Source organism: Triturus cristatus, chromosome 4_1 (assembly GCF_964204655.1).
Source record: "Triturus cristatus chromosome 4_1, aTriCri1.1, whole genome shotgun sequence".
Taxonomy (NCBI): domain Eukaryota; kingdom Metazoa; phylum Chordata; class Amphibia; order Caudata; family Salamandridae; genus Triturus; species Triturus cristatus.
This window is the reverse complement of record NC_140585.1, coordinates 450,937,023-450,962,425: the sequence shown is the minus strand read 5'-3', so window position 1 is coordinate 450,962,425 and position 25,403 is coordinate 450,937,023. Positions and strand designations below refer to the sequence as shown.

At 42.9% G+C, this 25,403-nt stretch overlaps 1 protein-coding gene across 2 annotated transcripts in view; it reads left to right on the top strand.

Moving 5' to 3' along the window:
• The window catches only part of ANO2 (anoctamin 2), a 1,601,761-nt gene extending 1,576,918 nt beyond the window's left edge, over nt 1-24,843 (top strand). For both annotated transcript variants that reach the window (XM_085652609.1, XM_085652610.1), the window contains 2 exons: nt 5,999-6,104; nt 23,618-24,843. In XM_085652609.1, the coding sequence (XP_085508735.1) occupies nt 5,999-6,104; nt 23,618-23,899 (388 nt within the window). In that variant the 3' untranslated portion in view covers nt 23,900-24,843. The remainder of the gene's footprint in view (nt 1-5,998; nt 6,105-23,617) is intronic.
• Nucleotides 24,844-25,403: the final 560 nt, after the last annotated feature.

The window sequence follows — 25,403 nt, the reverse complement described above, 5'->3', positions numbered from 1 at the left end:
AGATAGCTCTATTAAGACTGCGCAAAGTGATACATAATCTTAGCTCACCAGAGGGCTTCATCGAAATGACCACTGGAGAAACCCATGGGGGTGGCTATTACTAGAGTGAGTTCTGACCTCTCTGTGGTGTCCCTAGGGTCATTGGGCCATACAATGAGTGTCAGAGTGTACTCCTTCTGCCTAGCTTTCAAACCAGGGCCATAGAAGCTTTTTCAAGGATTTTTGCTTGAAGTGTCCATAGAAGAACAGGATCAAAATTGCAAGTCAGTCTGCTAAAGGTGAATTGCCGGTGGGTCTGACTTGGGCGCAGCTTCCCACTACACTCTTCTCCATAGCAGGAAATCTGATTCAGAGGGACCGACACAGAGCGGCATCCCTCAATGTCAAACCCTATCTAGCTGCAGCCCGCAGCCTTGTACCGCTGAATAAATCCGACTTCCAAAAAAGAGATCAAGTCCGAAGGTAGAAATTTACAACGGGTCTAACTCTCGGAAGCATCCATTCAATGTCAGTGGCTTCCTGGGTGTGAAATCTGGACTTTTCCCAATCTGAGCTTTTTCCGATGAAGGCTTCACTGAGACTTCATCCTTCGCCAACCCATCTTCGATGACCTTTCCTTCGCATCCAGCCAGCAACATTGGCCCGCAGAGGACTTTACCTTCTCAGTAAACTTCTAAAGGTAAACTCTCTGACCAAGACCTGCCTGGGAATTTTATTTGACCCACACACTATTGTGGTTGGGCATAAACCATACCTTTATCCCGGTCTAACCTGACCAGTTGCCCGCTGTTGGTGCTTTGGGCATTTTGAAGCTAAAATTTAACTCAGACTTTAAACATTCACATTTCCTGAACCACTATAACATTCGTGTCATCTTGTGTCATTTTGTTAATTAAAATATTCTCTTTTTTTATAAATCAAAGTTGGATTTTTATTGTGTTGTGTTTTTGACTTATAAACTGTTTTGGTTCTACTTAATGCTTCACATATTTTCTTAAGTTAAGCCATAGTTACCAGGTCTTGAATGCCGATTTAATTAATACTTTAGTGGACCTAACAAGAATACTGACATCATTTGTACAGTGGACTACAACCCACCACAACTGGTAATCCTCTATCTTGCAAACAGCAAACCCTGCTACTGTTAAAATAGCTTTTTGGGCCTTGTCACTGTAAGGCTATGTTTAACATCAACTTTCCTTGTTGACATTTAAGACCTACTTAGGGGTGGACTATTAACATTTAAATAGACTTTTTAGGTCTGTCAAAAGGGATTATTTTTACTGGAGGAATGTGTAGTTTTACAACTGCACAGACAGGCTACAGTGGTGTAAGACCTGTCAGCCTTTGGGTGGTCTTTACCCAAACTTTTTGCCTCTCCATCTCTATTTATCTGAACCTATTTGTGTTGGACTTAGGACTCTGTGCACTTTACCACTGCTGTCCAGTGCTAAAGTGCTTGTGCTCTCTCCTCTAGAAAATAGTAATATTGACATACCCAATTGTCATATTTAATTTACTTATGAATGCTTAGTAAAGAGGCACTACCTGTGCCAGGTCCTATAACTGAAATGCTGCTAGTTGGACTGCAGCATTGATTGCTCCACCCACTTAAGTAGCCCTTTAAACATGTCTCACGCCTGCCATTGCAGAGCCTGTGTATGCAATTTTATACTGCCATTTCGACCTGGCAACGTAAACCTTTTGTCAGGCCCAAACCTTTGTTTTAAACCCATATACGTCACTCTTAGGGTAGGCACTGGACAGCCCAAAGGACAGGGTGCACTGTATTTTAAGACCAAGACATGTACTTTTATGTTTTACATGTCCTTGTAGTGAAAACCCGTAGATTCGTACATCACTACTGCACGGTCTATCTCTCCCATAGGATAACATCGGAGTTGCCTTATTACATTCTATAATTGCCATTTCCAAATGGGAAGAGTCCTAAGCCTTTTATATTTGTGGCCTGTTTTGGGTCACATGACTGGGTGTGGCTGACAGTTAGACTTTGTGAATTCATCCCAGACAGCCACATATTAGAGGGTTTAGGTGTGCCTGTGCCATCTACTGGGAAGAAGGAGAGCGGAGCTGAGTACAGTCCCAATTACAAGTGAATAGCCTGTGCTCTGCCTTTACATACAGGACCTAACAACCCTACATTGTCACTTCAGCCAGCTTGGAGCCAGGGCAGGGGAGACAGGAAATTCCATGCACTTCACAGCCACTGTCTAGAAGCTTCACCCACCTTCCAGAAGGAGGGCACCTGTGTATAGAAAACAATTCTTCAGTACACTTCTGCACCTGTGGATACCCTGCCATGCAGAAGGACTGTTGTGCTGCTACAAGGACTACCATTTTGCTGGACTGCTGCTCTAAAGGAACTGCTGTCCTGCTGTGCTTACCTCCTGCCTGCTGCCCTGTTGCCTGAGGAAGAAAAACTATACCTGCAACCTCATCTTGAAACCAGAATCCCAGAGTAACTCAAAGGGCTAGTCTGCTGGGCTCCTGGTATTAGTTTCAGGGACATAAAAGGCTCATCAACCAGCTCCTGGACCCAGCTGCAGTGGATTCATGACCTCAAGTGAGGCCTTTCAAGTTATGGATCCTTAGTCTGGATCATAAGGTCCTTGTTTCTGGTTCAGGGGTGACCTGGCTTCGCAGTTCGGGCTGGACTGTTCCCATGAGGCACAGGGTCAAGACTGATTTGCATATAGCTGGGTCTGAACTCAGGTGGCAAAGAGAGCTAAAGAATGATGATGGATTCAACCTAGATCTCTGACTGTGGGTGAGTGTTTGAACAATTTTAAGCGCTCCGTCCATCATCTCCTTGTGTTTGCTTTGTTCGTCCTCAGTTGGCAGGGTATGCCCAGACGTGGGTCCCTTGCTCACTGTGCCACTGGATTGAAGCTAGCCTGGCTGACGAGGGGTGTTACCCCAAAACTGGTCCCAGTATGCTTGTTTCCAGTTCAGGGAAGACCTGACTTGGCAGTTCGGGCTGGACTGTTCCCATGAGGGACAGGGTCAAGACTGATTTGCATATAGCTGGGTCTGAACTGAAGTGGCGAAGGGAGCCTAAGAATGATGATGGATTCAACCCAGATCTGTGACTGGGGGTGAGTGTCTGAAAAGCTTCAGCACCCTGTCCATCATCACCATGTGTTTGCACAAATACTTTACACATTGCCTCCAAGTTAAGCCTGACTTCTCTGTGCCAAGCTACCATGGGTTTGGGCACAGGTTAATGTGGAGATTGCCTGTGCCTTTCCCTTACTAAGATTGTGGTTGCTGCTTCACCAGGGCTCAAACACGTTAACCTGTAACCCAATTTCTAACAGCTGGTAGGCCTGCAGCCAAGTTTTGCGCTATCACTCTAGTAGAGGGTCAATGTGCGCTGCAGTCCTTTACTGACATTCAACCTACAAGCCCTAGGGACTATTTGCTCCATATATTAGGGACTTATAGGTAAGTTAATTATGCCAATTAGGAATATAGCCAGTTTCAACATGTTTCAGATGTCAGAGCACATGAACTAGAACCTGCTTTTCAGAATCCTAGTACACAGCCTCAAAAATCCAGCTGTAAAACCTAGTAAAAAGGGGCATTTTCTTACAGCGACAGCTATAGCTCTTACAATTAATTACAATGTAGATACAAGAGGTATTGCATTACTACTCAAATTGTAGTTAACAAGCTGCCTTAACTGTGCATCACTTATATAATAGTAGTAAGGCAAAAATGTGCTTCAGAGCTAGTGAGGTTACATTGAAAAGGAATGTAATGTCCACAGTCTATTCTTAAGTGATCGCACAATGCTCTGAACATGAAGGAGTCAGGAGGGGGGTAGTTTCATGGCTCTTAAGTGTGAGTGGAACATTCCTCTGTGCACCATGCCTTGATATTGGTGAAAGTCTATGCCTCCAAGTCAACAGGGTGAATTTTGTAATTTTTACAGCGTGACATTTTACTTTGAAAAAGTTCTTTGTCATAGCTAGAATGTTTTGCTGTGAACAGTAATGATTGAAAGCAAATGTTTTAAAAACAGACTCTCTTTGAAGCTGACAAAAATGTGAGCTGGTTATATCTATAAAAGTTTTCATAACTTTGCCCTTCCTTTATTCTCTTGGCCTTCTTTAAGTGAAATCAAACTTGGGTGATATTTTTCAATTTGAGTCATCACAAAACTTTTACAGGACCCTGGAACACAACATCACCAGTAACATATTTCAGCGAAAAGTGGAGGGCAAAAGCTTTGGTGAAAACTGACACTAAGGCTGACAGGTCTAAAGAAACTCAATATTTCTGGAAAACGTTTTGAGATGCCATAGACGATCTAAAACTAGATAACTACCTCAGATTTCCTTTGTGCTTCATATCTGAAAGGATTGCATCTTGTTTGTGGAATCATCCTAGAATATACCTGTAACAATTTATTAAGCATTAGCCCTGAAAAGATAGTCCTCTCGGTGTCCTCCCCTCTTTTCATACTACATTGAACTCCAATTAACGTTCTGCTACTATTGTGTTTCTGAGAAATGTTCTGGGCAATGGGAGAGCACAGTTTGCAACCTGAGAAAATATTGTTTTAGAAAAAAACCTTTATGCAAATGTATAGACTAGCAGGACTTGTGGTTTATTCCTACTATGAGATTATTTGCATGTGTCATTTTCAATCTCTCAGGTGGGGCAATTGTCTCATTATTTACCATACGTATGGCAGGAAAGGTCAAGCCCAGATTGTGGTGAATTTAAGAGATCATTTGTCTAGAACAGAAAGGAAGCATTTTTTGGAAAGAATGCTAAATTCTCTTGTACATGCCCCTTGTATCTTTGTCATTATGTTGGAAATTGAACTATCCATGAACCACCTGTAATTCCCCACTCTCATTTTCTTCACATTCTGTCTATGGGTCTTCATCATCAAATTTACCATATAACGTATCCACCTCTCCCATACATCACTTTCACTTCTTCACAAGAGCCTACCACTGCTTTGAACACCACCTAACCTCCTTTACATTTACAACTTTACTTAAATAACATATTTTTCAAAATCATCTTTACCACCATGTTACCCCATGTGGTTCAAAGATACACACTATTGTAATAAAATAAAGTAAAAACAAAAACATTGCCACTGGAGGGACTACCTTGTGAGTGGATGTGAGCCTTGTGAAAATGCCCAATGCAGTCACTCAAAGTGAAGTTAGTCAGTGGCAGAAGTAGGGTCACCCAATGCCCCATGCTGTATGCTGTAGTGAATGGAAGCAAAATGTGATGACACAACAACCGACAAGTGGATAAGGGGAGCTGGCTGTCAATCTCTTTAAATAAGTATATTATCCATATAATTTCAGTAAAATCATAAGGTCTTTGCTAATGCCAAACCTATAAAGCAAGATCAAAATCAAAAGCTACTATATTTATTAATGTGGGCCTTCCAGTGCAACTGAATCTGCAGACCTGTGGCGGCTTCCCACATAGCAATCAAGGAACTAATCTGAGCAAAAAGTCCTTTCCTGTGACACTTCTGGGCTTTGACTCACTTGGACTGCTTTCAGTTTCTTAAGGTCAATGGCTAAAAGACACCAGGGTATAGTCTTGGAATATTGTTGCTTAAATATCCTCTGACAAAGATATTGTTCCCTCAATATCATTTACACAAATAGCACCTTCATTGCAGTAAACAATAGAACATCTACACCCAACAGACAGATATTTATTACAATTATATTTAGGTCGTAATATTTATGTCAGACTATATTTATGTTAACAATAGTCTGACATACAACCGTACAACAAATCACAATGTCTGTTCTGCTAACACTTCCAGCCACTCCTTCCATGCACACCCCCACTCACCTGCCCCTACCCAAATATCTCATTACTAGCCTTCTGGCTGCCATTTCTCATCATTCATGGCTCATTTCTTATTGAAAAGGTGTGTCAAAGTAGTGTCAGGATGTCTAATTAATGTTTTAAAATCTCTTTTGGATAGGTACAAGGATTACAGAGAACCTCCATGGTCAGCAAACCAATATGACTTCTCAAAGCAGTATTGGTCAGTCCTAGCGGTTCGTTTGGCCTTTGTTATTCTTTTTCAGGTAAGCATTTCTTTTTTGTGATCATTTTTAAATGGATGTTCATTAAAAGAGATTATGAAGGGGCAAGTCAAATTTAATTACATTATTACTTCACTCAAAATCTGCATGCTTGCACAACCCTAGTCTCCTAAATATGGTGGTTGACCTGATATCAGTGTTGTAAGCTACATTCCAGGAATATTATATGCATTTAAATACTAGTTTGTACATTTTGTACCAGATCCATTTTGAAGATGACTATCTGATGAATTTGTTTTATAGAACCAGGAGGTTGATTTTAGTAAAGTGGGTATTTAAATGTATAACTAGTCTGTATATAATAAATTATTGGTCATAAAACAGCAGCATAGATTGGATTAGGATATCAATACACTTAAAATATATTTAAAAATGAAGTGGAGAAATATGTGCATGTATGCTACGCCCAATAAAACATATTATATGGAAGAAGTGTATAAATTATTAAACATGCATATATCTCACCAGTGCAAAAGTCAAATTACAGTCTAACTAATAATTCACTGTGTAGTGTCTCACAGATTACATTTTAGTATGACAATAAACTCCTTAGCTGAAGTGGCTATGTTTCTGCATATTCCAAGTTCCATGCAGTGCATTATGAGCAAGTTACCACCTGAGGCAAGTCATGGATTCCAACAAGCCCTAGGCAACCCTGCACATCACCTTTGAAACTACATCAATAGAGGGATTACTTTGTTATAGCTCAGTTGCTTCCCCTTTATCAAATGTGGCAACAATTTCACAGTTATTCTCTCAGGGAACTATTTAGAAATGCTGTTGTGCTCTAGAACCTTCCCCAGCAGACATTTTAAATATAATGCAAATTATGCTTCATGGCACACTCAGAAAGACTTCAAGTGTTCCTGGTATGATGAAAAAGTACAGGATGGAAGAGTCTTATCAGAGATTTGAAGAGCTACAAACATGAACCTTGTGGAATTAAGTGAGATGGACGTGTACACTTGTGCTGGATTATAAACAACCCATGCCTAAGACTCTTTGACCTGGTATTATCTCTCATTAGCATCACCTCTAATGCCTGTCTCTAAATCATGTGGTTCCAGGGTCACTCACGCTGACAACCAGCACTTTCCAAATCTTTCAAAATTATTCCACAAATTAATTTCCTGCATATAGTTCTGGAAGGGGGTGGAGACTATGGGATCATTATTGAAGGCTGACACTACTAATTGAGAGTCGTCAGCATAGAAGGTAAGTTGGAAGTCAGAGCTCTGACTAGGGTCGCCAGTTCCGAAACATAAATGTTAAAAAGTGTTGGACTAAGCGAGAATACCTGAATGACTGCGCAAGTGTGTCAAAAAGGAGAAGATTCAAATCGGCCTAAGTTGAGGAGGATAAGAGCTGCCAAACCTCCATTATCTGATGCACCTCTTATCTCCTCAGTGGCTTTGATTAGGGCAGTTTCTGTGCTGTGCCCAGGTCTGAACCAAACTGAGTAGGGTTCAGAAGATGCTTGTCATGGATGAACTGGGCAAGCTGCATATTCAGTATTTTCTCCACGATTTGTGCTGGGAGAGGAAGGCGGGAAATGGGGCGATAAATGTTAGGGTCTACAGGATTCAGACTAGGTTTTTTATTAAAGGGAGGAAAGAGGCTTTTTTTCCACATGGATGGAAAAACTCCAGTGGAGAACATGGAGTTGAAGATCGAACAGAGATTAGTTGCTATCACCTCAAGTGCTAGCTTGTCTGTACCGCATGTCCCGGGTCTAGTGGAGAGCCCAATTTAGAACTGTTAAGAATTTTGTCTACTAGGACAGGGGAGATAGGTAAGAATTAAATGAGTGGAGCATAGGAGAGTTGTGTCTGAATGGTGCAGTCCTAAACATCCAGCTTAGAAGAGTTGTCAAATTTCTGGAAAATTTGATTTACTTTTTCCCTAAAATTGTGAGCCAGGGTGTCACAGAACTGTTGGCTGTGAGCAGCAGCATTGTCACTAAGAAGAGAGGCAAGCTTGGTTACTACATGGAATAACTCCTTGGTGGATTTTTTAGCTGATTCAATTTGCTGTATGTAATAGTTGCTTTTTTCTTTTATTAGAAGAGTTTTTTACAGTTTGTAGGAGTGCTTCTCATGCACATCATAGTGCATATGTCAGCATCTTTCCTGTCTCCTGTTTCCAGTCTTGATCATGATTTAATTGATTGATTAATTAGATTATTTCTTTTAATCCCAATATGTCTTATTTTAATTATTGTTAAGGTAACTGGAAGCTTGTATCAAATAACATTTTATACCCAAAATACCCAAAGGTGAAAGAGCTTATTGTTGTGCATTACCCTACATGAGTAGATATTGAGCAATAAATAGCTCTCTTGCTTATCATGTATAACAATATATCACAACGATTAAAATATAGCTCACCATTCAAATACATATCTAGTTTCAAAACACTCCACGCTCCTATAAAAAGAACAGTCAGTCATGGCTCCGAAACAGATATTTTTAAAAAGAATATGTACGTGGCATACCCAATGCACAACTCACAAACCTTCTTTTGCAATATTTGAGCAAGTTAGACTCACTTCATTTTGGAAGCCACTAGTTCCAGAAATGCTAATTGCTAATACCAATATTTGTCGCCTCATAATAGCCTAAAGATATAGCTGACTGAACATTCCTAATTCCTGTTAAATTACAATAATTTCCTTCCCTCCAAGAGTATTTGTGGACATATAATTAACTTATCAGCCATTGTGTCAATGTAGATCGTGTATTTTTTTTTTTAATAGTAATAATCTTTATTCGGTTTTTTAGCATTGCAAAACCATAAAAGATATCATAGCATACAAATATTCACAGTAAAATTTGTTTAAAAAGTATAGTTGAATATACAGTTAAAAAGAGAAAATGCAAACGGTTAGATGGTATGCAAATTAGTCCTCTGTTTTACAGGTTATTTCTGTGCCTCATGATACACTTTAGAAAATTCAGTACGTGGTAAACAGTACATTCGGAGTCCAAAGTTTGAAGTGCCAGCATAGCTGGACGGCATTGTCTGTGGCCCCATTTTTTTAGTAAAGGGATAAGCCAGATTTTTCGGTGGGTATGGAAAAACTTGCAAAACAATATTGTGTGCATGGTGGACTGTTGGGAAAGATCATCACATGGGCACGGATCCATCTGAGTATTCCAGTTATTTTTTTCAGGAAATGTCACTAGTCTGAAGAAGAGATTCATTCTGAACCTTGTTAGGAGCATCTTTTCATATGTTGTGAGCTCCAGAGTCAAATATGACTGAATTTTCGGGGACTGCTGTGTCATAGTTGCGTGAATAACAGATTTTTTCGCAATCAGCGAAGTCAGTCTCAGGGATTCCAAATGGCTCAGCGCAACTAGTTTCAGTTCTTTTTTGGATATTTCTTTCAAATTTTCTGGCGTGTGGTAATATTTTTGTAGACCCAGGTCGGAAAAAAAATGTCTTACATAGGAGAGCCAGGCTATTTTGTGAGCGTGGTCCAACTCCATAGTGTCGTGTAGAATGCTTTTAGTCAGGCTATTTTTTTCCGACAACCAAACTCGCCTCCAAAGTAAAAGAGGTTGGATTTTCATTAAATCTTCGATATGTGGGATTCCCAGTTCCATGTGTGAGGCATAGGTGGAGGTGCCTCTTGGAGTTGATAAAAGGAATCTCATGAAGATATTCTCCTCTTTTTGTATAGAGCCGGTGGGTGTATGTCCCCAGATCCCTGCACCGTATAGTGCGATGCTTATCATGCATAACAATATATCACAACGATTAAAATATAGCTCACCATTCAAATACATATCTAGTTTCAAAACACTCCACGCTCCTATAAAAAGAACAGTCAGTCATGGCTCCGAAACAGATATTTTTAAAAAGAATATGTACGTGGCATACCCAATGCACAACTCACAAACCTTCTTTTGCAATATTTGAGCAAGTTAGACTCACTTCATTTTGGAAGCCACTAGTTCCAGAAATGCTAATTGCTAATACCAATATTTGTCGCCCCATAATAGCCTAAAGATATAGCTGACTGAACATTCCTAATTCCTGTTAAATTACAATAATTTCCTTCCCTCCAAGAGTATTTGTGGACATATAATTAACTTATCAGCCATTGTGTCAATGTATATCGTGTATTATTGACATTTAAAATTGCTATTAAAAAAGATACGACAGTCTTAATCTAACAAATCGAATATTAACTACTGTGCTTTGAATAAAATGAATATGAAGCAGTCTCCTCAGGCAGAACATGTCAATTACATAGCTCTTGTTTTTCTTCTTAGAAAAATCAACCAGATCGGCTCTGAGCAGAGCATCATTTAATTGTTTTTTTCATTAATTGTTTTTTTCATTAATTATCTAATTTCTGCTTTTAAATTCTGTAATTCTTTTCTCAAATAGACAACTCGCAGTGCTCTAGAAAGCCTGAAGTATAAATACTAGCGGATCTATTGATGGATACCCGGAGAATCTTATCTAGCTTTTAATTTACTGTTTTGAACACTAGCACATTGTTTTAGGTAACATAAAAGCAGCGTGTCTACGTGAACGGATATAGTAACTGAGCCCAGTAAACATTAGGGGGAAGATTTACAAGCCCCTTGCGCCACTTTTGCGTCACTTTTCCCATGTTAAAAGTGATGCAAAAGTGGCGCAAGGGGCTTGTAAATCAGCCCCTAGATTTGTAATTTAGGAGTGACATTATCTAAATTCAATAATCTATTCATTGCTTTGAAACCTGTTACATTTAATCTCAAATTAATCAGACCAGAAGCCAATGAAATACCATATAATAGTATGAGATATATGTTTGATTCTAACTATGATTAGTGCTTCACCAATAGCCTGTTCTCCATACATATGAATTAACATCATAACTCACATATAACTACTAAACATCTTTGATCAACATCCATTAACTGCTTTTTCAATGTAGGTTCCTATCTAAAAACACACTGAAAACGGTAACATTCAACTTTGTTACCGCTGATACCGTTTACCGTTAATAAATCATGTTTTTTTTTTTACTTTATCCGTATTCAATCATATACAATAAATGGTATCATGACAGTTGTTCCTGTTAATAGCAATATAAACAGTTTCATGCACAAGGTGCTAACACAAACCATGGTATACAAAAATTGAGGAAGGCCACCATTTTACATCGTCTGATCATCACAAGTTGAATGGTCACCGCGACACCCAGATCCACCATCTGCAAATTCCCACTCTCCCATGCACATAGTGCCTCGTAAATAATAGCAACATCTGTGTAACCTTTTCAACCCACGCCAGTCAGGACTATGCCAGCAGGGGTTTGGGCAAGGGGACTGAGATCCTGACTCTGCAAATATGTCTTGAGCAGGCTCCAGATATCTTTTGGACGGGACTTGGGTGGAAGTAATGTGGCATACAATTCACAATTGGTGTTGCAAAATGTAAGGCTAGCAAGCCATGCACTCTTGGTGGGAGCTAATTTGCTGCCCAATCGAAGTGCTATTTCGCGTTTTGCCAGTAACAGTGCAAGAGCAATACATTTCCATATTTTCTTGGGCATATTGTGGATGTGTCCTAGGAGCGCGACCTCCGGGGAGGGGGATATTTTAGGCTGTATCATGCGCAATAGTGTCCTGAAGACGACCACCGAAAAATCCACTATTTTAGGGCGGGTCCATGTCAAATGGGGAAATCGGCATAGGGGCTGTTGCACTTCCTACAACTGTGCGGTCTGGAAGGGTCCATCGCGTGAAGTTTAGCCGGGGTCATGTATGCCCTCCATAAGTATTTAAAATGTATTAATTTATGTCTACTATTAAGGGAAGTTCCCCTAGTTTGTGCACTGCAGTAGGACCGTTGGTCGTCCAGTATCGGATGCCTAAGTCCGCCTCCCAGGCAGCCCAGATCTTAGCGTCATGGCACGGGAGTAAAGTCACACAGGCCTTGTACAATTTAGATATCAATCGAATCCCATCTGGGTTAGCAATGACAAGAGATAAAGGTCCAAAGTACTGCGGCTCAAGCGGGTATTCTGGTAATTTAGCACATAGAGCCCTGCTTACCGTGGTAAAAATAAACTGTTCCATAAAGGTCCGTTTTATCACCTGATCTCTGCTCGCATTGTCAAACACATGCCCATACGGAAACAGATTGCCAAACTTCACCATGGAGTGGGACTTAAGTACCCGTAGAACCAATATTTCTTCTGTGATGGGAAGCCATGGATTGCGAGCTATAGGGATGTCAGAGGAATACAAAGTGTTGTGTGCCGTGACACATGCAAGTTTGAGCCATGCCCAACTCATGGTAGATACCGTCTGGATATCCCCAAGGTCATGAGGAAAACCCTGGGACAGAAGACCGGATAACGAAAGTGGTAGTACCAGGTCAGGTTCAGGTTTCCCATATGGAATATGCGCATCTGGATGGTACCAAGAGTGGGCAAAACTGGCTTGTGCAACAAGATAGTACAATCTAAAGTCCGGGGCTCCCAGACCCCCCTCTCATATGGCGAAGTCATAGTGTCCCAGCGTATCCTGGGTCTTTTGCCCCCCCAAGGCAAGCCGGATCAAATGCGTTTGGAGAATCTTGAAGAAACTGTCTGGGATGGGGATGTTGTGGAACATGTATAGAAATTTTGGAAGACCTATCATCTTAATTTTTTCTTTGTTTAAATTTCTTTATTAGTTTTACATATATCCATGTATTATAGCAGTACCAGTTAACTGAAATTACATATTTGCATTTTTAACAATCATCACTTATCGCAACTGTATAATAGTGCTGCCGCAAACTTTTATTCAATATGTAACCATCTCTGCCGGCAATAGCATGTTAACTTTGGGGGAAAAACAACATGGAGGTGGGGGAGAGTAGGGATTAGGGTGGGGGTCACATCTCACAAATTGAGATTACGGTGCGAAGATGGTGCTGCTACTGTTGTGCGTGCCTTATGTCTCATCAGTTGCATTGCTGTCTACGCCACTCTTACTTATAGTTCAGTGTCAGTGCTCGGTGTCTTGGATATTGATCAGAGGTTGTCCCGTGCGTGCCATCTAATCTCCACTGCTGAACAAATGCCCTTTCTATGAAGCGGGGACGGGGGGCCCTCTAGCTTCTATTGGGTGCCTGCTACATGTTCTTGTGTCTCGCTTGCAGCTTGAGATGGTCCCTGCGACTCCACCAGCTCCTGCCAAGCTCCCCGGAGATCTATGAGTATAGTGTCCCAGGCAACAGCTAGGGGTGTCTTGAGTATGCCAATAACATCTTCTCTCCGAAGCGCCACACTCTCCGCCTGTGCCCAGCAGATCATGGAGTGATACCATGCCTTCGCCGACGGGGGATAAGGGGCTTTCCAGTATTTGGTGATGAGGCGCTTTGCAATTATTAGTCCTATGTCTCTAAAGCGGTTAGTCACCTTATATTTCTTTTGTCTTTTGTGCAGTCCCAGTAGGCATATTTCCTGGTTCCATTGCAATGTGCGGTCTGTACATTGTGCCAAGTGTGTGGTGATAATCTCCCAATAAGTAGCCATCTTGTTACAGGCCCACAACATATGAATAAGCTCTCATCCCGCTAGGCCACAACGCGGACACTGTGCATCTGTGTGACTGAATATTCTATTTTGATCATGGCCAGTGTCATGTAGGCCCTTTGTGTTATATAATATTCTATTAGCCTAAACCTGGCATTCCTCGGTATATGGGTGGGACTCTCTAGTACTGTTGGCCATTCCCATTCCGTGCTCTGCCGATCCGTATCCCAGCGCTCTTTTAGCTTTGCTAGTGGAACTGCTGCATGGGCCCTTAAAATACTCTGCTATCCACCTGACAAGGTGCCGGCCCCATCACATGATATGTAAGTATTGTAATATTAAGTGCGTGTTCGGCTCTTTTATCATTTCGCCCCAGATTAGCTTCAGTGTTCTAATGATCGCTGTGTGCAATAAAAACTGACCCTGCGGTAGACCGTACTCACTCACAAGTTTGTCAAAAGGGAGCAGTTGACCGTCTTAATATAAGTCAACTACCATCTGGAGTCCTGTGTCGTCCCATGCACGCAGCTCCGCTTTTGTGGTTACTTGTTGCTGTCTCTGCGTTCCCTGTAATGGGAGAGAGGGTACATATGTGGTGACCCCCTTAGTGAGCCGCAGCACTCTCCGGAAGCAGACGTACGCTACTTTCACCAGATGCTGGGTAGGACCCGGACCTTTCCTGCCTGGGTGAAACAGGGCCACTATCTGCCCCTGTGTGAAGCCCGGCCACTGCGTAGCAGTATTGGCAAGCTGCCTCTCGCTCAGCCACCTGCCCACCCACTGCAGTTGTGCTGCCAGATAGTAGTGGTCCATATTTGGGACAGCCACTCCACCACCGTCTATGGGCTGGTACATTTTTGCTAGCGCCACCCTTTCAGCTACCATGTCAAAGAAATTGCCTCATATCCGCTTCGAACGAGCGGAACATCGCCGGCTTAATATACACTGGTAAGTTAGCAAAGTGGTATAATAGCCGCGGTAGTACCATTTTCAACAGGGGAGAAATCATCATCTTCTTAAGTGCAATCCTGCCGGACATAGATAGCGGAAGCTTCAACCAGCGTTCTATCTGCGTTTCAAGGTTATGTATAGCTGAACCGTAATTGAGTTGCAACATTTGATCCGCTTCTCTGTGTATTTGCATGCCCAGGTATCTGAATGAGTCGTGACACCATGTCCACGGGAATTTGCATTCCCACCCGACGGTGCCCGTTGTCAAGGGAAACAGAACCGACGTATTCCAGTTGACATTCAACCCTGGAAACCCACTGAAATGAAGGACCTCTCGGATCAGTGGATCAAGATTAGTTTGAGGGTAGTGGACATATAAAACAATGTCACCGGCATAGAGTGACAAGAGGTGGGGGCCAGTATTAAACTGGATACCTCTGTGGAGATGCTTCTCCTGAAAGAGGCGAACCAGGGGGTCTTATGCCAGAATAAAAAGTAGCGGAAAGAGCGGGCAACCTTGCCTGGTGCCACGTTAAGGGCAAAGGGGGAGGATAAGGTGCCATTCACGCGGAGCCTGGCGGTGGAAGAGGCATACAGCAATGCCGTGAGGTCTATGAATCCCTTGGGGATGCCTAGTTTCCTCATTGCGGCCCAAATAAAAGGCCATTCCAGCTAATCAAATGGCTTTTCGGAGTCCAACAGGACCGCCGCAGCTCGGATTTCAGGTGTTATCCTATGCATTACGGCAAAGAGCATACATACATTTAGCGCAGTGGACCTGTTGGTGAACAAAACCAACCTGTACTGGTGATATGATGCGATCCAGGAGTTATGCGAGCCTAAACGCAATCATTTTGGCGAGGATTTTATAGTCCAAGTTTAGCAGTGATAGCAGCCTATAAGAACCGCAGCGCAATGGATCTCTTCCCGGCCTAGCCTAGGCAATAATACAATTACGGATTCGCGCAAAGTTGGCAGCAATAATTTGGTCTCCAGGGCTTCATTGTGACCTCATGGAGGTAAGGTGCTAGTATATCTTTGTAATGCTTGTAAAAAATGCCAGTGAAGCCATCCAGGTCGGGCGCTGTGGTGCCGTTTAAGGTGTCTATGGCACTGATAATTTTCTCTTTAGAAAATGGCTCGGCTAGAAACTTTTGCATATAATCCTTCAGCCAAACCATCTCCTCTAAATAGGCCCTGCAGTCGTCCCCGTCCCGCTGCGCGCGTAGTGTATAAAGATGTGTAGTAATGAAAAAACTTGTTCCTGATTTCCGCTGTGTCTGTGTGGAGCCGCCCGTTCTCTGACTGAATAGAAGCAACGTAAGTCTTCCCCACACAAGGCCGCAGCAATTGAGCCAACGTGCGACCCGGTCTGTCCCCCTCTTCATATCGCCTGGCAGTGGCATATTTCCCTAGAAAATTTGTTTCACTCTCTGCTGTCTCCTGAAATTCAGCCAGCAACAACAGGCGAGTAGCCAGCTTAGCCGGGTCTGAGTGCTCTAGCAGGTCTGCGTCTAATGTCTTCAACCGGTCATCCAAGTGAGTCAGTGTGCTTCACAAGGACTTCAAAATCCCAGAGTGCTTTGCGATACATTCCCCCCTTATAAAAGCCTTAAATTCCTCCCAAACAGTCACCCATGTGCCAACAGAGCCTACATTTAGGTAAAAAATAAGTTGTTATGGATTCTTGTATTGCCGCAGAGAATACTGCATCATTTACGATCTGTCCCGGGAACCACCATTGTCGCTCCACGCCCTCTGGCCTGGGAATCTGGACGTGCAAGCAGACTGGTGAGTGATCAGAGTAAGTTCTAGGCAAGTTGGTCGTGGTGCGAAACCAAGGAACCATGGTGCGAGAGACAAGCCAAAAATCCAGACGTGTCCAGGTGTCAAGGGGGGGCTGTACGTTGAGTCATCAGGGTTGCGCATGAGCCATACGTCGATGAGACCAAGTGTATCACAAATGTCACTAAGCACTCTGGTGGCACGGGGTTTTGTGGCAGGGAAAGACGCTGTGCTGTCCAGGGCAGGTTGTAAAAGCAGGTTAAAATCTCCCCCCAAACAAACATAATCAGCACCCAAGGGGATCAGTAAGGAATGCAGCGAAAAAAATCAGAGTCATCCACATATGGTGTGTAAATACACATCAGAACAATATTATATCCCATGAACTTCCCAGTCAGCAAAGTGTATCGACCCGCACTATCCTGTGTACCTTTATACAATTGGAAAGGTAAACGTTTATGTATGAGTATGGCAGTTCCCCTAGAGTACGTGCTATAGTTCGCAAAATATCGGTGAGCACCCCAGTTACGGGCGAATGAAGTAGGTGATGAGGGGGACAGATATGTTTCTTGCAGAAAGACCACATCCACTTTATGGCGCTGCAAATAATTCAATACATATTTACCTTTACAAGTGTTGTTCAGACCCCGCACATTCCATGTAACAAAATTGACCTCTGAGATAGTGGAGAGCCTACCCACCATCGTCACAAATGCGGATGATTATGAAAGGCACAGATATGTCAAAATGCACTCATGGAACCTCATGACAAAACAATCCAAACAGGAACACCATAGTTCTAGAGAATACCCCACCCAACCACCCATCCCCTCAATCAAAAATAAGGGGAACACTCATAAACCCATACTGGTGTCAAGCAAACTTCTTTTTCACCAAATGGAAACATCACAAAAAGTGTGCAATCGCACAGGGGGAGATGCAATGCCTCGCCTTGTCCCCAGAGCCCTAAGAAACATGTCTTATAACAGGATATATTAGAGCCGGAGCCCAGAGTCCACAATCATAAACCATCGTGAGCATGAAAAAACCTGGAAAAAAGAACATAGAGCAAAATACACAGTGATACTTATCAATGTCTCGCCATAAAAAGGCTCTCTCAGCTCGCGGAAAACAATTCCATGCTGGAACCTCCGGAGTGTTTCCTCACACTCCGGATGCTCCGCAAGATCTTCCAATGGATTCCGACCGAGACGAGGAAGACGAGGAAGACTGTCACCCATGCCCTCGTCACCAGAAGACTGGACTATGGAAACACCCTCTACGCCGGAACGACAGCCAAGCTTCAGAAGAGACTCCAGCGCATCCAGAATGCCTCCGCCCGACTCATCCTGGACATCCCTCGACGCAGTCACATCTCGAGCCACCTTAGAGACCTGCACTGGCTCCCGGTCAACAAAAGGATCACGTTCAGAATCTTCACCCACGCACACAAATCCCTCCACGACCTGGGCCCAAGGTACCTCAACAACCGCCTGACCTTCTACACGCCAACCCGCCAGCTACGATCCGCGGACCTCGCCCTCGCCGTCGTCCCCCGCTTCCAGAGAGTCACCGCCGGAGGAAAATCCTTCTCCTACCAGGCGGCGAAAACATGGAACACCCTGCCGGTCCACCTGCGACGTACCCGGGATCACCTCGCCTTCAGGAAACAGCTCAAGACCTGGCTGTTCGAGCAGTAGCGGACCCCTCTCCCCAAGCGCCTTGAGACCCGTCCGGGTGAGTAGTGCGCAATATAAATGCCTGATTGATTGATTGATTGGAACCAGAGTTATCTGTGACAATCGTTCTTGCGTGGGCAACTTTCTCAGCAAGCCAGCGTTGGAGTGAAGTCGAAGAAATTCCTGGGCTTCAGCTGGAGTGTTGAAGATCTTGGATCTGCCATCCACGTCCACCTTCAGATGTGCTGGATAAAGCATTCCGTACCTTAGGCCGGCTTATAGCAACGCAGCCTTCACCGTTATGAATTTCCGACGGCCTCTTGGACCACCACGGTGAAGTCCGGATACAACAAAATGGAAGAGCCCTGCCAGTTCAGTGATCCACGCTCCCGAGCCAATCGCAATGCTGCATCTCTATCTCTAAAATTTAAGAGTCGTGCAAGGATGGGTCGAGGCGGGTAACCACTATTGTGGCACGGACCAAGAGTTCTATGCACCCTTTCGAAAATAAAGGTAGTGGTGAAGGACTCCCGACTGAACAAGTCTGCCAGAAGGCCCTCGATGAACCCATGCAGCTGACCCGTGTTATTAGACTCTGCCACTCCCATGATACGGATGTTATTGCACCTACTGTGGGCTTTGAGTTCCTCATTCTTCATGGCCATTTTATTTAGTAGGCCTTCCATCTGCTCCAGACATTTCATTGCTTGGGCCCCACCATCCTCTAGATCAGAGATCCTGCCCTCCACCGTGTCCAGCTTTTATCATGCTGTTCTAGTCGGGCCCCAAATGTGTCAATATGGGTGTCGAAGCACAAATCCAATGCACAGAAGTCCACCTTAAGTTCTGCCATGAGCGCATCATTTCTCTGCGCAACCTCCTGAGGCGGGGGGACTGTCTGGTCGCCACCCTCAGCCATCGTAGTGCGCATCAAGTCCGCACCCACACCTGTCTTCTCAAGGGTAAGTTTTCGCTTCTTCGGGTCCCCCTTGCCCATGGCCTAGGAGTGGGACCGTCAAAGAATGGAACAACGATCTGGCGCCAATCAATCGGGACAGCTATGTCTGCCCTATCAAGCAAGCAATTGGTCGTACTGGCAAAGATAACGGCTCTCTAATGCATCTCCAGCTGGCCCCAAACGCAATGGTTAGCAGGGTCCCTCAGTCGGTGTGATTTATGGCATCCAGGTAACAAAACTGTGCAACCCCAAGTCACCGCTGCACAGGCCTCATGGGAGGAGGGGGGCCAAGGTGTGATCCTACTGCCCTAATGTGGTAAACAGACCCATCTCTGCTGCAGGGTCATCTAGTGCCCCCAGGCTGCCGGGGGCCTCAACACACAAACAGAGAGGGGGGGGGGCCGAATGCCCAATTACAGAGAAGGGTCCCAAGAAAACGCTGGCTGGTGAACGCGCACTGCTCAGGGGGCCACAGGATTTCAGTGTGGTGCCAGCAAGGGGGGCCAGAAGCCTTCCTTTGAATTATGCATGTGGGCTTACCCACTGCCACTCAGGGAGCCTGCGCCGGTCAAATGGCTCGAGAGGGGGTCCAGATCAGCAAGTTTGGCATGGCGGCCCCAGCGGGGGCCCCACAATCCTCCGAGTCAACCCAGTGAGGCACCTGCCCATGCGAGGAGGAAAGGTAGTGTCGGCTCCCTATGGCACACCGGCTGAAATCGAGGCCGAGGCTCGGCCACGAGACACAGGCCCCAGCACGCACTTAGTGGGCGAAGCGGCCCCAGTGCACCAGGCAGCGATACAATGACACTGCTGCACTCTGGTCGTGCATAGGGGGCAAATGCAATCACGCCACACCGCAGGACTGCTTGCAGACTCTGGGATGGTTGTTGTCTCCGGGGAGTTCGGCGGAGATCTGAGACTACGCGGCCATCTTGGTCCGCGGTCCTGTCACGCCCCCCATTAATAAATCATGTTTTATTAATAAATCATGTTAACATCCTATTCTAGTGACCAAATGGCATGATGATGGCCTTTAGCAAATTCTCATGATTATGGTCATGTAACATGGTTGATTTACTTGTGCAGACCAATTGGACGAAGAAGGTCATCACACTTTCTGGTACATCTCCAATAAATAAACATATATAAATAAAATAGGATTTAGACCAAAATTCCTTCTTTTTCCGGCTGTTCCATGCGTTAGGACATGGCGAAATCCCCAATCAATTTGTTAATTTTATTTGCACCCATCTTTCTTCGTTCAACTGTGCCTGAAGGTTTTGCAAAGCCTGGTTAAATAGGGCAGTTTCTCCTAAAACACATTTGTGTGGCATCCAATAAATGCTGAGCAATTGCAGATGATTTTAACAAGCATTCAGTTGATAGCTGCTAGGATCCCCATGGAGCTTTTTATAGATGGGCTGTAAGAAGGAGCATTTTCTGGATGCAGGCAACACTTTAAACCAATATGTTGTTATATAATGCAGTTAACATAGCTGTGCCTAACTGAAGCAGCTTTTAAACCATCCATCAGCACACAATTGGGGTCAGAGGACTAGAAAGTTTGGCAAAAATTTATTTTTTGATGAATAGCTGCAGGAGTTTTCAATTGTGTGTACTTCACCCTTTAATGACTTATGTGAGATAGAGTAAATAGAGGCTTTTCTTCACAGCCCCATATTGTTATCCAATGAGGACCAATATTCCTTTGTTTTGAGCTATTCTGTGGACTGTAGCACTCACTGTGCCATCCATTATTGTGACAGAGAAAACATAGCTTCAGGCCTACCACTGTAGTCTGACTGTTGCAGTTTAACACTGCAGGTTGACCTCTCAAAATAATCCCTTTTGACTGGGAAAACCTCCCTCTTAAATATCATTAAGCCAGACCTATGTATGCCCTGTACCCCACAAGATAGGATGCATGATATTTAAATGTGGGACATGTTACCATGTCCCTACAGAGAGATGTCCACAGACACTATTTTCAATATAGACGGTTCTGGCTGTCCTTTTAGTATAACTAGAGTAAATATTAAAGTATTAATTCTGTTATCTTGAGTTTTGGATTTCCTCAACAAATTATTTGACCACTATATTGAATATTTATAAAACATTTGTTCTAATTGCAAGTTTAGAGTGTTAATAATTATTTAGGGAAATGCCTTTTAGAAAGTGACACTTCCCCTGCCCGGAGCTTCTGAAGGATAATATGCATGCTCTCTCCAGCAGTTGCCCAGCCAGTACTTGGCCTTAATGAGTTGTGAAAACTGCGCCCAGAGCAGGTACAATGGCCTAGGTGTTGGGAGCTGTTTTTATTTCCCTTGCCGGAGGACAAGTTAGGGAACTTATTTAACATAAAAAGGAGCCTTTTGTTTCACAAGTAAATGTGAGGTGAAGCCTGGAGAAGACAACCCTTTGACCCCCAGCCAAGCTGCCACCAAACACGGTTTTGAGTGACCACAGAGCTCATTACCTGGCCACACCTTTGAGTAGTCACACTAGCTCTGAACAAGGGAGAAGGGGTCCTGCATTTTGGATTTTGGGAGTAAAGTGCACAGTGAGATTATTTTCCTGAAGAGCAAACAAGAAAGCTGCAAAACCAGGTAGGGTTGCTACTGGGAACGTTACCCTATTTGTTACAGAGGTTCTAGGATTCACCCCCCTCTCGCCATCTGGTGTCAATAATAAATGTGGTACCCCAAGGCATCCTTCTAAGAACTCTCTCTGGGCCAGTGGAAGTACAGAAAAATTACTGCATCTGCTATTTGGGACTGGTGAAGGGGCCTGAAGGACTGGGCATGCTCCCATTTGTACCGCACAAAGAAGTGTACTCCCAGGGTCGGTTGGCTGACCTCCTTAGTGGATACAAGGGCACAACAAGATGCAAAAGGCCTTTTCCCTGAAGCTGACCAGCATCAACTGGACCTGGACCCGACCTTCTGGTGGCCACTGCTGGAATTAATCTTGACCTCCCATGTGCTGTTCCTGGTCTTTGACTTTTTCTAACTGGATTTCTCCTAACAACTCTGAAAAGTACAGAATTCGAAATTTATTGGACTTACAGAACTTCGGACACTTTAAACCAGCCACCCAAGCCAAGCCAACCAGCCTAAGATTCAGATTCGGTAGTCTGAAAAAAAAGGTTTCTTTATGCTTGGAGATTTTCCATAGTGTTAAATCAGTGTCAGCTGACTCTTGGGAAGAAGGCATCCTGTCTTGTGGAACTCATCGTTAGATAGAGTGTGCTCCTTTTGTCCCCTGGAGGATTCTGAGCTCTGAAAAAAATAAAGTCCAAACATAGAAATCTTGACTAGTGAAAGGTGCCCGGGGCATCCAGCTGACACAAGGAATTCCCTTGGTGTGAGCTTTTCCCTCCAAAACCAACAGCTTACTGGGACCTCGTTCAACGGCTAACTAAAATTGAGAGGATTTACATAGGTAGAGCCTTCAACCTAGCCCCCACTGGAGGATTTCAACTTCCATTTCAGAGACTAAGTTACACGGTGAAACCTCCAACCAGGACGAACCTGGTTAGTGTATTCAACCTGCGCTCCATGGCTGTCAACCTGAAATCACAGTTAGGTCCTGGTCTCCTCAATTATAGACTACTATTGGAACTTAGTTTTTTTCATGCTATTTTCATTTAAATCTTCTAAAATCCATAGCTCCTGTTCCCCCTATTGAATATTTGTCATATTAGAGTAATCGTTCTCCATTTTATAAATTGAGCGATATTTCTACTATGCTGTATTTTTTACTTTAACTATTTTGTTACTTCTAAATGCTTTACATATTTTATTTAAGTTAAGCCTGCCTGCTCTGTGCCATACCTTTCAGGGGTTGAATTCATGTTTAAATTATTGAAACGTTTTCCTGGACCTTACAAGTAAGTGACCTTGTTATTTGTGGTGGACTTCCATGCACAACAGATAGTAATTCATTTCCATAAAGAGATAGTACTTAAAAGTATCACTAACATTGTTCCTTATAGAGTCAAGTGTTTTGGGATCCATTTAATATGTTTACATATGTTTAATAACCTGCTTAAGAATGCAATTGCATAAAAATAAAAGTAATAATACACGCACAATAGAAAGGAAATATGTAGAGAAGGCAAAATAATAATTTAAAAATGTTTATTACACAGGCGTTAACATCTTCATATCTTCATAATATATTAGGTCTTCATACATTTATGATAACATTGGTAAAAAAAAATGCATTGCTGGCCATTCTTCAGAAGTATTGTTATACAAATGTCAATATGATCAAAATATCTACTGTTGTGCTTTTGCATGAGATAACTTCGACTAATGTATTTAATAAAGTTGAGTAAGTCTCAGGTTATTTTCCATAAAAAGAAGTGGGACCCACCTCATATTAAGTCCAAAAAGGTTTCTAAATAGACAGGCTTGTGGTGATTTTTTCTTATTAAACCAGACGTATATTAAGTGTCGGTTTATGCAATGTTTATTTATTGGATCCTGCAGTACCAGAATTCAGAACCGTAAACCATACAATTTTTTCTTTTTGATCTCCCTTGCAATGAAACGTAATAAATAAGCTCTGTTTATTGCTTCTGTCTTTGCAGAATCTGGTGTTGTTCCTCAGTTTGGTAGTCGATTGGTTGATTCCTGACATTCCAAAGGATATAAGTGAACAAATCAAACGGGAAAAAACCCTGCTTGTCAACATTTTCTTGAAAGAAGAGCACGAGAAGCTTCAGTTGATAGAGAAATTTATAATGCGAGACAATCAAAATGGCAAAGCCGAGAACAAGGGCCGTAGAAGCAGAGCAGCGAGCTTCTGCCAGTTCAATCGCAGTCAGCGGGGTAGCTTCACTTCCTTTAGTTCCCACCACACCGATGTGTGAACCCCCAGGACACTGTTGCATGAACTGCAGAAAGATGAAATTCTTCAGACCTGCTTGAGTCTCGAGAGAGCAAGAGGGCAGATGGGCAATTGACCGTTGCTTACTAGAGGTGGAAAAAAGACTGCTTCTCTGAAGATGAGGTGGTATGGTTCTCCTAAACATTTTAGCTGAGCTATATATTATTTTCAGTCTTATCCAGTGCAAACTACAGATTGCACAGGTGAAGGATAAGGAAGACTTTGCACTTTCTTCTGCAGATCATAACCTTGTATGCTTAGCAGAAACATGAGTAAATGCGTCAGAGGCATAGCATGACCACAAGCGTATGTATCTGAAAGAGGTAAAGTTATATAGAACTAGCCACGCTCGCTGCAGAACTTGGGCGAAAATATATTACTGGAATGGCAAGAGGTTCCTATACATTGCACATTACATAAAGCCTGCTACTGTGCTTTTAAAGTAAGACGTTATCAAGTTGAACTCTATTTTTGGAAAAATAAGAAGCAATTCATTCAGTAACTGGTTAGGCTTTTACTTAAATGCATCTAAAACATATTTTTCTGTTATGGATAAAAGTAAAACAATCTTTGTAAAAAAATAAATAAAAGGACTTTCTATTATTGAAGCAACATAATTCATCACAGCAAGAAGAACAAAACATAACCAGATCACTCAAAAATGTGTTATCATAATATGATTTCGACTTGGGTGCTCCTGTGAATTGTTGTGAATGTATATTTAGCAAAATAAAACTCAGGGGTGATTTTATATTATCTGTAGTTGAGGTGTTGCATCATCTCAAAAACCACTTTGAATGTGAGGCAACTCTGAACAGAATGTATCAAATATACACTAGCGAACTGTAACTGACCTTTCTAATTTACAAGAGTGAACGAAAATGTCTTGTTCAAGATGAAAGTAAATTTTATTTCTTTCAAACATCATTTGTGCTACGAATCGTCATTTGTCACCGTAAATTAAGAGACGGTAAACTGTATCATGAAAATGATCATTGCTCATTTTGCACCAATATTTAGATGAACCCTCTTAGAAAGCTAACCAGGTCTAGGGCATGTTTCATTATCATATTTCATTGCATCGTGTCTATTTTCTATTGTTTTCATAGACAGCTTTATGACCTAATATTCCATAAAGTATTAGAACTATTAAACAAACACTACACATTTGGCTAACAAAGTAAAGCAACTGCTATTTTCGTCTATTAATTTAATATTCAGACCATCTGTTTATAAACGGAATTACAACATTTTCAGTTTCACCACTTGTGCAGGATCTTCAAATGTTTGATTTCAAAGTAGCAATGCTCATCAGCCATTGAAACGCTTGTTTTGTTCGAGCATCCGGATCTGCTTTATTGATTTTCTCCTGATCTCTGATTCCTCACAACAAACGTCTCCTGCCCCTCTCTTCTGCTGCTGCCCAGAATCCGATCACCCTAATCAAACTTTCAAGTCATTCCATGATGAGAAACTCCACCCAGATG